General features: G+C 36.8%; 1 protein-coding gene across 3 annotated transcripts in view; it reads right to left on the bottom strand.

The window, feature by feature from the left end:
* Positions 1-13058, bottom strand: part of LRBA (LPS responsive beige-like anchor protein) — a 730232-nt gene that overhangs the window by 456056 nt on the left and 261118 nt on the right. For all 3 annotated transcript variants that reach the window (XM_060147738.1, XM_060147737.1, XM_060147734.1), the window contains one exon: positions 111-219. In XM_060147738.1, the coding sequence (XP_060003721.1) occupies positions 111-219 (109 nt within the window). The remainder of the gene's footprint in view (positions 1-110; positions 220-13058) is intronic.

Consider the following 13058-nt stretch of genomic DNA (forward strand, 5'->3'; position numbering starts at 1 on the left):
TTTGATAATACATGTTTGCTAAGACCATGCTGCCATTTTACCTACACAGTTTCCCATGACTAACATTTTAAAATGGTACCATCCTCACACCACTCCTAGGTTTAACCTACCTCAAATTCCGCATGTCTGTGAACATCCTCTGCTCGCTGCCTGCTCAGGATAAATTCAGCTTCATTCGCTACTCTTACTAGGTGATCCTTCATGGTTTGGCTAAGCAACCTATAAAGAGATAAACATCATCAAATAAATATATGTATACACACGACATATATGATTATTCATTGCTCAAAGGTGGTGTATTTTATTACTTGGGAGAGCAAAGAACATTTACTCCCCTTTTCTGACATCATACCAAATGAAGGACCGTTATTTTACACTAAATAATTGAAGAACACAACAGCAAAAAGTTATCCTTCTGGCAACAGCAGATTCGCTTTTATCAAACTAACTATCCAAGAAAAGCAACTGAAAATGCTAGATTAAATTTATCTTTTAATCTTTTTTAAGGTATTGGAGAGTTTCCAAGGTAGCCAAGATTTAAACAGCCAGGATCCTAGAGAAGATGTTCAGCATGACCTTTCCCATTGACACATTTGCTACTCACAGGCGGGAATAGAGAAGCTAAACAGAGCTGTTATAAGTCTTATAGAGCTGGGAGACAAAAATTGAATTTTATAACCTGTCAAGGTAGAGGAATCCTAGTAGTTTACCAAGGCTTACAAAAGGAGTCCAACTATACCCCAGGAAACAGACAACAGTTCTCAAAAACATGAAAACAGACCCTCAAACAACATTATGGAATTTGCACGTAGATTAACTGGCAGCCAAATAACTAAACAAAATTTTCAGAATCTCATATGGTGAGAAGAAAAAAAAAAAAACATAAAAAACAGTGCTGTAGACTCATTGTAAAACCTGGGCTTTAAGAAGACCTAGAAGGGCTTCAAGATAGGAGTAGGCAAACTGTAAATAAGGCAACTCTCATAAAGATTTTAAAAATTCCACCTTTGAATCAGCTCAGTCTTAAATTAACATAATTGGCACCTAATTTAACTGTTAATCAAAACTCAAAAGGAAATCCTCTCTACAGGAAGATATCATCATCTAGAGACTGTTAAATACAATTTCCTGCATTATTAAATACAATGTCCAACATTTAATCACAAATGAATGTGACATATACATGCTGCTATAGAATAAAATGAATAACTAATAAGTACCTATTGTATAGCACAGGGAACTCTACTCAATACTCTGTAATGACCTATATGGGAAAAGAATCTAAAAAAGAGTGGCTATATGTATATGTATAACTGATTCACTTTGCTGTACAGCAGGAACTAACACAACATTGTAAATCAACTATACTCCAATAAAATATTTTTTAAAAAATCACCAGTGAACAGGAAAAATAAGAGACAACACCAAGTGAATGAAAACCAAACAGAAGCCAACTAACAGAAAATCAAGATAGTAAAGTTTCGATAGCCTCATCCATCAAAGGGCAGACAGCAGAGGCAAGAAGAGCTACAATCCTGCAGCCTGCGGAACGAAAACCGCAATCACAGAAAGATGCACAAAATGAAAAGGCAGAGGACCATGTCCAGATGAAGGAACAATATAAAACCCCAGAAAACAACTAAATGAAGTGGAGATAGGCAACCTTCCAGAAAAAGAATTCAGAATGATAGTGAAGATGATCCAGGACCTTGGAAAAAGAATGGAGGCAAAGATCAAGAAAATGCAAGAAATGTTTAACAAAGACCTAGAAGAATTAAAGAACAAACAAACAGAGATGAACAATACAATAAACTAAATGAAAAATATACTAGAAGGAATCAATAACAGAATCACTGAGGCAGAAGAATGGATAAGTGACCTGGAAGACAGAATGCTGTAAATCACTGCTGTGGAACAGAATAACGAAAAAAGAATGAAAAGAAATGAAGACAGCCTAAGAGACCTCTGGGACAACAGTAAATGCACCAACATTCGCATTTTAGGGTCCCAGAATGAGAAGAGAGAGAGAAAGGACCCGAGAAAATATATGAAGAGATTATAGTCGAAAACTTCCCTAACATGGGAAAGGAAATAGCCACCCAAGTCCAGGAAGTGCAGAGAGTCCAAGGCAGGATAAACCCAAGGAGAAACATGCCGAGACACACAGTAATCAAATGGGCAAAAATTAAAGACAAAGAAAAATTATTGAAAGCAACAAGGGAAAAATAACATACAAGGGAACTCCCATAAGGTTAACAGCTAATTTCTCAGCAGAAACTCTGCAAGCCAGAAGGGAGTGGCGTGATATATTTAAAGTGATGAAAGGGAAGAACCTACAACCAAGAATACTCTACCCAGCAAGGATCTCATTCAGATTTGATGGAGAAATCAAAAGCTTTACAGACAAGCAAAAGCTAAGAGAATTCAGAACCACAAAACCAGCTCTACAATAAATGTTAAAGGAACTTCTCTAAGTGGGAAACACAAGAGAAAAAAAGGACCTACAAAAACAAACCCAAAACAATTAAGAAAATAGTAACAGGAACATACGTATAATTCCTTAAATGTGACTGGATTAAATGCTCCAACCAAAAGGCACAGGCTCGCTGAATGGATACAAAAACAAGACCCACCTGTATGCTGTCTACAAGAGACACAGTTCAGACCTAGAGACAGATACAGACTGAAAGTGATGGGATAGAAAAAGATATGCCATGCTAATGGAAATCAAAAGAAAGCTGGAGTAGCAATACTTGTATCAGATAAAATAGACTTTAAGATAACGAATGTTACAAGAGACAAGGAAGGACACTACATAATGATCAAGGGATCAATCCAAGAAGAAGATACAACAATTATAAATATATATGCACCAAACAGAGAAGCACCTCAATACATAAGGCAACTGCTAACAGCTATAAAAGAGGAAATCAACAGTAATATAATAATAGTGGGGGACTTTAACACCTCACTTACACCAATGGACAGATCATGCAAACAGAAAATAAGGAAACACAAGCTTTAAATGACACAATAGACCAGATAGTTTTAATTAATATTTACAGGACATTCACCTGAAAACAGCAGATTATATTTTCTTGTCAAGTGTACACGGAACATTCTGCAGAATAGATCACATCCTGGGTCACAAATCAAGCTTTCGTAAATTTAAGAAAATTAAAATCATATCAAGCATCTTTTCTGACCACAACACTAGGAGACTAGAAATAAATTACAGAGAAAAAAACATAAAAAACACAAACACATGGAGGCTAAACAATACGCTACTAAATAACCAAGAGATCACTGAAGAAATCAAACAGGAAATCAAAAAATACCTAGAACCGAATGACAATGAGAATACAATGACCCAAAACCTATGGGATGCAGTAAAAGCAGTTCTAAGAGGGAAATTTATAGCAATACAATCTTACCTCAAGAAACAACACAAATCTCAGATAAACAATCTAACCTTACACCTAAAGGAACTAGAGAAAGAACAAACAAAACCCAAAGTTAGTAGAAGGAAAGAAATCATAAAGATCAGAGCATAAATAAATGAAATAGAAACAAACAAAAAAAAACAGCAGCAAAGATCAATAAAACTAAAAGCCAGTTCTTTGAGAAGATAAATAAAATTGATAAACCTTTAGCCAGATTCATCAAGAAAAAGAGTGGAGAGGGGCTTCCCTGGTAGTGCACTGGTTGAGAGTCTGCCTGCTGATGCAGGGGACATGGATTCGTGCCCAGGTCTGGGAGGATCCCACATGCCGCGGAGCAGCTGGGCCCGTGAGCCATGGCCGCTGGGCCTGTGCGTCCGGAGCCTGTGCTCTGCAACAGGAGAGGCCACAACAGTGAGAGGCCACCAAAAAAAAACAAAAAAAGTGGAGGACTCAAATCAATAAAATTAGAAATGAAAAAAAAGAAGTTACAACAGACACCGTTGAAATACAAAGCACCATAAGAGACTATTACAAGCAACTATATACCAATAAAATGGACAACCTGGAAGAAATGGACAAATTCTTAGAAAGGTATAACCTTCCAACACTGAACCAGGAAGAAATAGAAAATATGAACAGACCAATCACAAGTAATGAAATTGAAACTGTGATTAAAAATCTTCCAACAGATATAGTAAAGTTTCATAGTGAAACCAAGCAGGACCCTTTGGCGCTCCTGAGTACAGAAGCCTTCCTGTGTCCCCATTCCTTGTTTGTAGGGAACACACTCCAGCCTCCATGGCCTTCCCTAAGTTCCAAAGGGGAGATTCAAGCAGTTGCTAATCAGGGAAGGGAGAGGATGCAGATACGAGGGAGGAGCTGCCGAAAAACAAGAGTGCAGCTTTGGGGCAGGGTCCTGATTCTGCCTCAAGTGATATACAGAACAATATCTTTTGTGCTCTTTATAGAACTAAAACCCCCAACAAATGGAAGATGTCGGCATTCTTCATTCCAGAGAAGAGCACCAGTGGCCAGATTAAAGAAACCAGAGAAGCTCATCAAGAAATTACCAGAGACCAGATTAAAGGGGCCTGTGCACACCCTGATCTTATCAGTGACCCTGCCCAGATTGGGACACAGAGTTTTCGAGGGCAGGAGCCCACTGTGTCCCCCTTTGCCTGGCAAAGCAATAAAGCTATTCTTTTCTACTTCACCCAAAATTCTGTCACTGAGATTCGATTCGGTTCCAGTGCACAGAGGCCAAGTTTTTGGTATCATAATGAATCCCAATCCCAATCTTAGCAGGTCTTTCTGTGTAATTTGGCAACTTTATTCTACAAGTTATAGGAAACTGTAAAGAACAAAGAATATCTGAGACACTCTTGAAGAAGGGAAAAGAGGAGGAATAATAATCATAATCCTAATAGAGGACTTACACTATCAAATATTAGGATTTATTATAAAGATACAGTAATTAAAACAATGTGGTATTGGAGCAAAGACAGATGAACAGACCAATGAAACAGAAAAGAATGTGCAGAAACAAATATATATATATATTTAATATATAATTATATAAATGTTATATATAAATATTTAATATGGAAATATATTTTAATATAAATATTTAATATACAAATATATATATATTATATTTTTCACCAGATTCCATATTTACTGCAATAAGAGGAAGATGAAGTATTTCAAGAACTGGTCCTGCATCAATCAACTGACGTTCATATGGACAAAATTAATCTTGACTACTATCTCAAACCATACAAACAGATCAATTCTAATTGGATCATAGACAAGACCTAAACACTTCTAGAAGAAGATTACATAAGAGTATCTTCATGACGTAGGTTAAAATAAAGATTTCTTTAACAAAATATAAAGTACACATACCATAAAGAAGAAAATTGATAAAATTAACGATTTATACTTATGAAAGCCAACATTAAGAGAATTAAAAACCAAACTTTAGTAAGGGAGATTTGGAATACTTATAGTCAACAAGGAAATTATATCTGAAATACATAAGAAAATCTTAGAAATAAAGAAAAGGCAATAATCACAATAAATAAAAACAACCAAATACACAAATAAGCACGTCACAAAAGATTTCCAAATGGCAAATAAGTTCATGAAAAGGTGTTGAGGTGTTCAGGATTACTAATCATCAGGGAGATACAAATTAAAACCATAAAAAATATACTACACCCCACCAGAATCACTATATTTAAAAAAAAAAAGACTCTAGTATCAAAATTTGGCAAGGATATGAAACTACTAGGACTCTCACAATCACAAAATATACCTAACAGAATGTTTACAGCAACTTTATTTATAACAGCCAAACACTAGCAACTACCCAAATGCCCATTAAGAATAAAATGAATTTTCTAAATGGTGGAATATTCATATAATAAAACACTAAGAAGAAACAACTACGTTTATGCACAAGAAAGTTAATTTCACTAACAGTGTTAAGCAAAGGCACACCAAAGAATATATACCATATGAATCATCTTGTATAAAAAAATATTTTGGGGGGCCTCCCTGGTGACGGGTGCAGTGGTTGGGAATCCACCTGCAAATGCAGGGGACGCGGGTTTGAGCCCTGGTCCAGGAGGATCCCACATGCCGTGGAGCAGCTAAGCCCATGTACCACAACTACAGAGCCTGCATGCCACAACTACTGAAGGCCGCACACCTAGAGCCCATGCTCTGCAACAAGAGAAGCCACTGCAATGAGAAGCTGGCGCACCCCAATGAAGAGTAGCCCCCGCTTGCCTGCACGCAGCAACGAAGACCCAACGCAGCCAAAAATAAGTGCTAATAAAATTAATATTTTAAAAAATCTTCTCTATAAAAAAATGTTTTTTAACTAATTTATGGTAATAGAAGTCAACAGTTTAACAGGTGATTAACGGTGATACTACAGACCTCTCCATATAATGATTCATACTGAACGCTAGTAATGATTATACACTTTTAAACATTGCAAAAAAATACCCTGAATATATAAACGATTGACCCATTCTTGGTAAATGCTTCCATAATACCATTCACCTACCATAAATACCAACAGAATGATTCATTTTATAGAAATGGGAGTCTTCTGGAATATGTTATGTAAAAGTCTTCTAAACTCCCTTCTTTAAAGGAACTGGAGAGATAGAATGGGCAGGGCTACGATTATGGTCTTTATGTCAATAGCAAGAGTAGCTAAACTGCAATTAGATAAGGCCCACCTATAAAAGTTAGACCCAACAGTCATCAACAATGGCATGTCTACAGACATTCCATGGGGTTCTTGCATCTCTTTGTAGCAACTTTTTAAAAATAAATAAATAAATCTATTTCTTTATTCATTTATGGCTGCACTGGGTCTTCGTTGCTGCACACAGGCTTTCTCTAGTTGCAGCGAGCTGGGGCTACTCTTCGTTGCGGTGTGCAGGCTTCTCATTGCAGTGGTTTCTCTTGCTGTGGAGCACTGGTCTAGGTGTGCAGGCTTCAGTAGTTGTGGTGCATGGGCTCAGCAGTTGTGGCTCACAAGCTCTAGAGCACAGGCTCAGTAGTTGTGGTGCACGGCCTCAGTTGCTCTGAGGCATGTGGGATCTTCCCGGACCAGGGCTCAAACCCATGTCCCCTGTATTGGCAGGTGGATTCTTAACCACTGTGCCACCAGGTAAGTCCCTGTAGCAACATTTTTCTCAAAAATATAAATTAACACAGATGTAGAAAACAAACCAAGAGGAGGGGGGAGGGATTAATGGGGAGATTGGGATTGACATATACACACTACTATATATAAAATAGATACCTAATAAGAACCTACTGTGTAGCAGAGTATTGAGCAGTATCTCTACTCAATACCCTGTAATGACCTATATGGGAAAAGAATCTAAAAAAGAGTGGATATATGTATATGTACAACTGATTCACTTTGCTGTACACTTGAAAGTAACACAACATTGTAAATCAACTACTGGATACTCCAATAAATATTAATTTAAAAAATATGTATAAATTAAGTGTGCATAGACTTTGATACAAAGCAATCGTTACACTCCTAGTAACCTGCCATATGAATATGTTCTCACAAGTGCAGAAAGATGTGTGTGTGTACAAGGAAGTTCCCTATAACACTTAATAAGAGTGAAAAACTGAAAGAACCAAAATATACAATCATATAATGAGATAGATTCTTCTGAATTAACAACACAAGTTTTTCCACAATATATTATTAAGTGGAAAATATTTTGAAGAATATTATGTACAATATGAGTTTGGGAAAAATATGAAAGGGAATATACCAAATTTCCAGTCATTGAGAATAAGGTCAGAATTACTAGAATTATGGCATGTGAGCCAATCTGGCCTGCCAACCATTTTTGTTAATGTTTTATTGGAACAAACCCATTCCATGCCATGCCATGCCCATCTGTTTAATAACTATTATCTATGGCTGTTATCACATTATAATACTAAAATTGAGTAGTAGTGACAGAGACCATATGGCCTGCAAAGTCTAAAATACTTACTATCTGGCCCTTTACAAAAAAAAGCGTTCCATCCCCTTCTCTAGAAAGTTAGGCTATATGTCCTCCTCCTCATATTTCCCTATTGTTCTAAGTTTTACAACAAGCAATAATTAAAAGAAAGGAAAAGAGAAAATCCCTAAGGAAAATAAAAAGGCTTCCTGCTCTTCTACCACTTTTTCCATATCTCTATTAAGTTCATATACACTACTTATAATTTGATTCCAGGTCTGTCAGACCCTCTCCATTAACCCCAAACTGTCTCCCAGTCGCTTTAGAAGTTAATGCAATGTCCTATCTATGATTTTTGGGTAACATCATTAGGGTAAACAGTACACATTCAGGCATTATAGATAAAAACAATCCCTAGTGCAATTTTAAAACCTGCTAATGAATAATTTCCTATGACTCTACAGATAGAGAAAGCAACTGCTTTCATAGTGTAGATGTGAAATATTGGTTTGTGCTTTAGTTACTCTCTAGAGACCAAAAACCACATCGTGAATTTAACATCAATATACTGCCTCACAGCACTCTAATATTAATTGAATTGATTAGTCACTGGCACACCAGCCTCTCAGTCCCCAAACAAGCAACCTCAAAGTTATTCTAGTCCCTCCCTCTTCGCTACCACCTTCCTCCAGGTCCCTAATCAATCAACAAATACTGCCAATATCTCCTCCGTAATATTTCCAGATTTAATTTATGCTCTCAATTTCACCATGTCCTAAAATATCAAGCCTTAACCATTTCATACACAGTATAACTGAATAAGTTTTCTGAGTATTTACTCTGATCCATTAACATTTTTGTGCACGATTCCCTCTGCCTTTTGAATCACTGTCAAATATCTATTCAATACCTACTATGCTATAAAGATGCTAAGCACTGGAGATGAACTTTCCTTATATTTTAGTTGGAGAGGAAGAGAACACTCTGAGGTCCTCTCCAGCTTTAAATACGAATAGATGTGCTACGGTGGATACACTCTAAGGTGACCTCCAATGAGTCAAGGTCTTGTATGACCCCATTCCACGAGTTTAACCTGAGCAGAATCTTGGACTTGGTTCTAGGAAATAGAATATGGCAAAGATGATGGGATAGACACTCCTGTGATATGTTACATTATATAGGCTCTACCTTGGCTGACAAGAGATTCTCCCACCAGCCTTTAAAAAGTAAGCTGCCATGGCATGAGAGGGCCATGTGACAAGGGGCTAGGAGAGCCTCTAGGAGCTGAGATCAGATCCTAGTGACAGCCAGCAAGAAAATGGAGACATCGGTCCTAAAGGTGAAAGGAACTGAATTCTGCCAACAACCATGTGAGCTTATAAGAGGACTCCAACCTCCAGAGAAGAACACAGCTTGTCTAATACCGTTATTGCAGACTTGTAAAATTCTCAGCTGAGGGTCCAGTTGAGCTGTGCCCAGATGCCTGACCCAAAGAAATTATAAGATAGAAAATGTATGTTGTTTCAAGCAGCAACGTTTGTGGGAATTTGTTATGTACCTATATATAAGAAATACAAATACAATTAGGACATAAGAATACGTGTGCTATCATAATTCAGTAGAAGCCAAGATCCCTATGAGCTCCTCAAGATAAAAAACAAAAACAAAAAAAAGCACCAACAGAGAGCTAGAGCATAAAGATGAGCCTTAAATCAAGGGCAAAAGCACAAAGAAGAGGAAATGTCATTATGGACAACAGCATGAACAAAAAGTTATGAAGAGGGGAAAAAATGTGTTATATTTTGAAGACAACCAAAACACCCCTTCCTGCCATTTTTTTTCAAGATGGACACAATGTACAGATACCTAGATAGACAGATCATACTGTCTTGTTTTGCTTTGTTTTGTTTTGGTGCTTTGCATAAAGGTAACATATGATGTAGAAAAAAAAAATCATGCAACATTTAAATAATGAAGCAACAATGGAAAGGCCACAACCCCCTTTGCTATCCATTTTTCAGAATAATCCACACAACCATTAACAGTTTATGTTCCTGTCCTTACATTTTTCTAAACTTATAAAAACATACATGGTATCTGTGGTATACATGTGCATATATAGTAAATACGTATATGTGTATATAAATATTTATGTACACAGGTATAAAGGAGTCATACTATACAAAGCTATTTATTTTACTTAATGGTACACCATTATCATACAGAGAACTTTTGAGGGTGGAATGTAACATAATTTATGAAACTAGTCCCTTATTCAGAGATCATGCATTCTTTCCTCCTCTACCCTGACTGCTAACATCACTGCTATTTACCTAGTTACTGAAGCTAGAAATACCAGTCATATTTGACTCTTCCTTCCTCATCATTCTTCACTTTCAATAGACCAAGTACTGTCCATTCTACCTCTGCAATAACTCTAAAAGCTGTTTCTCTCTGTAACATTTTCCAGTGCCTCAGGCACTCAACATCATGGCTTCAATTTTTACAATAGCCTCCAATCAAATGTCCTTCCATTAATCTCATTATTCCAGCCAATGCCTCATCAGGGTCATTTTTCTGAAATGAAAATCTGATCATCACTGTACACTTTTTAAAAGTTTTAACTACCTTCCCATGATCTCCAGAAATTTTGCTACTCCTTTATACGGTAAGACTGCTTTCTCAAACATTATACCTGTACTTTTATACCACTTTACATCTGTCCCTACTATTCTCTCAGCCAGGAAACACATCATTTCTTATTCCATCTTGCTTATCTTATTAATCCTTCAAAGCAAAACTCAAGATTTAACTACATAAAACCTTTTCTGATCCTACATATGTTTTCCCTCCACAGAACTCAAAAACAAAAGGTACATATGCCTCTTTTGTAGTACTTATTACAATGTATCATTCTGTTTGACACCATCTCAATTATATATTGACAAGTCTGTTTTCCATTCCAGATTGCACCAACCTTGAGTAAATTATCCTTATTATCTCCAGATACAGAACAGTGCCTGATCACTGTCCGGGGACTAGCAGAGCTTGCATGGAAAATAAACTCTGAACGTTTGCTTATGTCAGGCAATTCTAGGGTACTATATGTGAGGAATACAAAGATACATAGAACTGTCCACAGGGAGTTCACAATCTAACATAGGAAGTTAGGAGTACATGCAAATAGCAAGGTAACTGTTCTAAGTACCTTAAGGTTCTTAAAAACATTTTCTTCTCTTATCTTCTTCAATGCGATATAGCACATTCCTGGTTCTTCTCCTGAGTAGCTGCTTCTTCACTGTCTCCTTTCCTACTGCCTCCTTCTTGTACTACCTCTAAATTTTGTAGTTTCCCAGAGCTCAGTTCTGTGCCCTTTCCTCTATCTAAATTATTTCATCCCACCTATAGCCTTCAAATCTCACCCGCGTGCTGCTGATTCCTATATCTCTAACCCTACTCTTGGTTCCCTGTACTTTCAACCCACATAGTCAACTGTTGAACTGAAATCTTCACTTGTATACCCAATGGGCATTTCAAATTTAACATTTCCAAAACAGAACTCTTGATTTTACCTACCGACTGTGAATAAAAACTCTTCCCCTATCCCTACCTCATTTTTTCCTACTTCAATAAATAGCTCCTAAGTCCCCTTAAGTATAACCCTAGGATTAATTCTCTATTTATCTTTCCCTCACCTCCAAGTCCAAATCATGAAGGCAAGTTCTACTACTTTAACTCTTAAATATATCATATATCACCATTGCTATCACATCAGTCTAAGCCACCTTCACCTCTTGCCTGAAATACTTCAGTAGTATCTTCATTGATATATCTGCTTCCATTCTTGCCCCATACCCTTACTCTATCACAATTCATTCTTTATTTATTTATTTATTTATTTTCCCCCTTTTTGCCACACTGTGTGGCTTGTGGGATCTTAGTTCCCTGACCAGAGATTGAACTTGGGCCCTATCAAAAAAACCCAGAAAATTAATGTTGGCAAGGATATGGAGAAACTGAAACCCTTGTGAACTGTGGGTGGGAATGTAAAATTGTGCAGCCACTAAGGAAAGCAGTATGGCAGTTCTTCATATTTAATTTAAAAAATTAAAATATGATCCATATGTCATATGAATCATACATGTGTCATATGACCAGCAATTCCACTTCTGGGTATATAGCCAGAGAATCCAAAGCAGGGACTAGCAGACCAAAAGGTGGAAGCAACTCAGTGTCCATCAATGGGTGAAACGATAAGTAAAATGCAGTACATACATATGATGGAATATTACTCAGCCTTTAAAAGGAAGAAAATTCTAATATGTGCTACAACATGCATGAACCCTAAAGATATTATGCTGAGTGAAAAAAAGCCAGACACTGAAGGACAAATACTGTATGATTCTACTAATATGCAATGCCTAGAGTAGTCAAATTCATCAAGACAGAAAGTACAACAGTGGTTGCCAGTGGTAGGAAGGAATGGGTATTGTGTTCCAGTACAGTAAGATGAAAAGAGTTCTGGAGATGGACGCTGACAGTGGCTGTGCATGTAAAAGTGAATGTACTTAATGCCACGGAAGTGTACACTTTAAAATGGTTAAAGTGGTTAAGTTTTATATCATGTGTATTTTACCGCAGTTAAAAATAAGTAAATTAAAACCTAAAAAATAAACACTTAAATGTCACCATCAAAAAAAGGAAATATAAAACTCTAAGTCACATCATGCCACTCCTCTGTTTAAAACTCTGCAACATATTCTTACCAAAGAAAATTAAAATCAAATTTCTGACCATAGCCTACAAGGACCTATGCGATCAGAAACATGGATACTTTTGACATTTCCAAACCTCACTCTCTCCAGCCACTCAGGCCTTTTATTTGTTTCAATAATTCACAAACATCATTCCCTCCTCAACGCCTTTGCTCTTGATATTTCCTCACCTTAAAAGGTTGTGACCTAGATCTCAAACTGTTTGGCTACTTCTCTTCATTCAAATCAAGTGTCAGTTCTTCACAAATCTCCTCTTGACATGCTATATTGGCTTCCCTATAAACTCTCCCCTCTTCATTCTCATAACCTTATCCTGTATTGTTTTCTCGTAGGCATTTATTACT

The sequence above is a fragment of the Lagenorhynchus albirostris genome, chromosome 4, assembly GCF_949774975.1.
Source record: "Lagenorhynchus albirostris chromosome 4, mLagAlb1.1, whole genome shotgun sequence".
Classification (NCBI taxonomy): Eukaryota; Metazoa; Chordata; class Mammalia; order Artiodactyla; family Delphinidae; genus Lagenorhynchus; species Lagenorhynchus albirostris.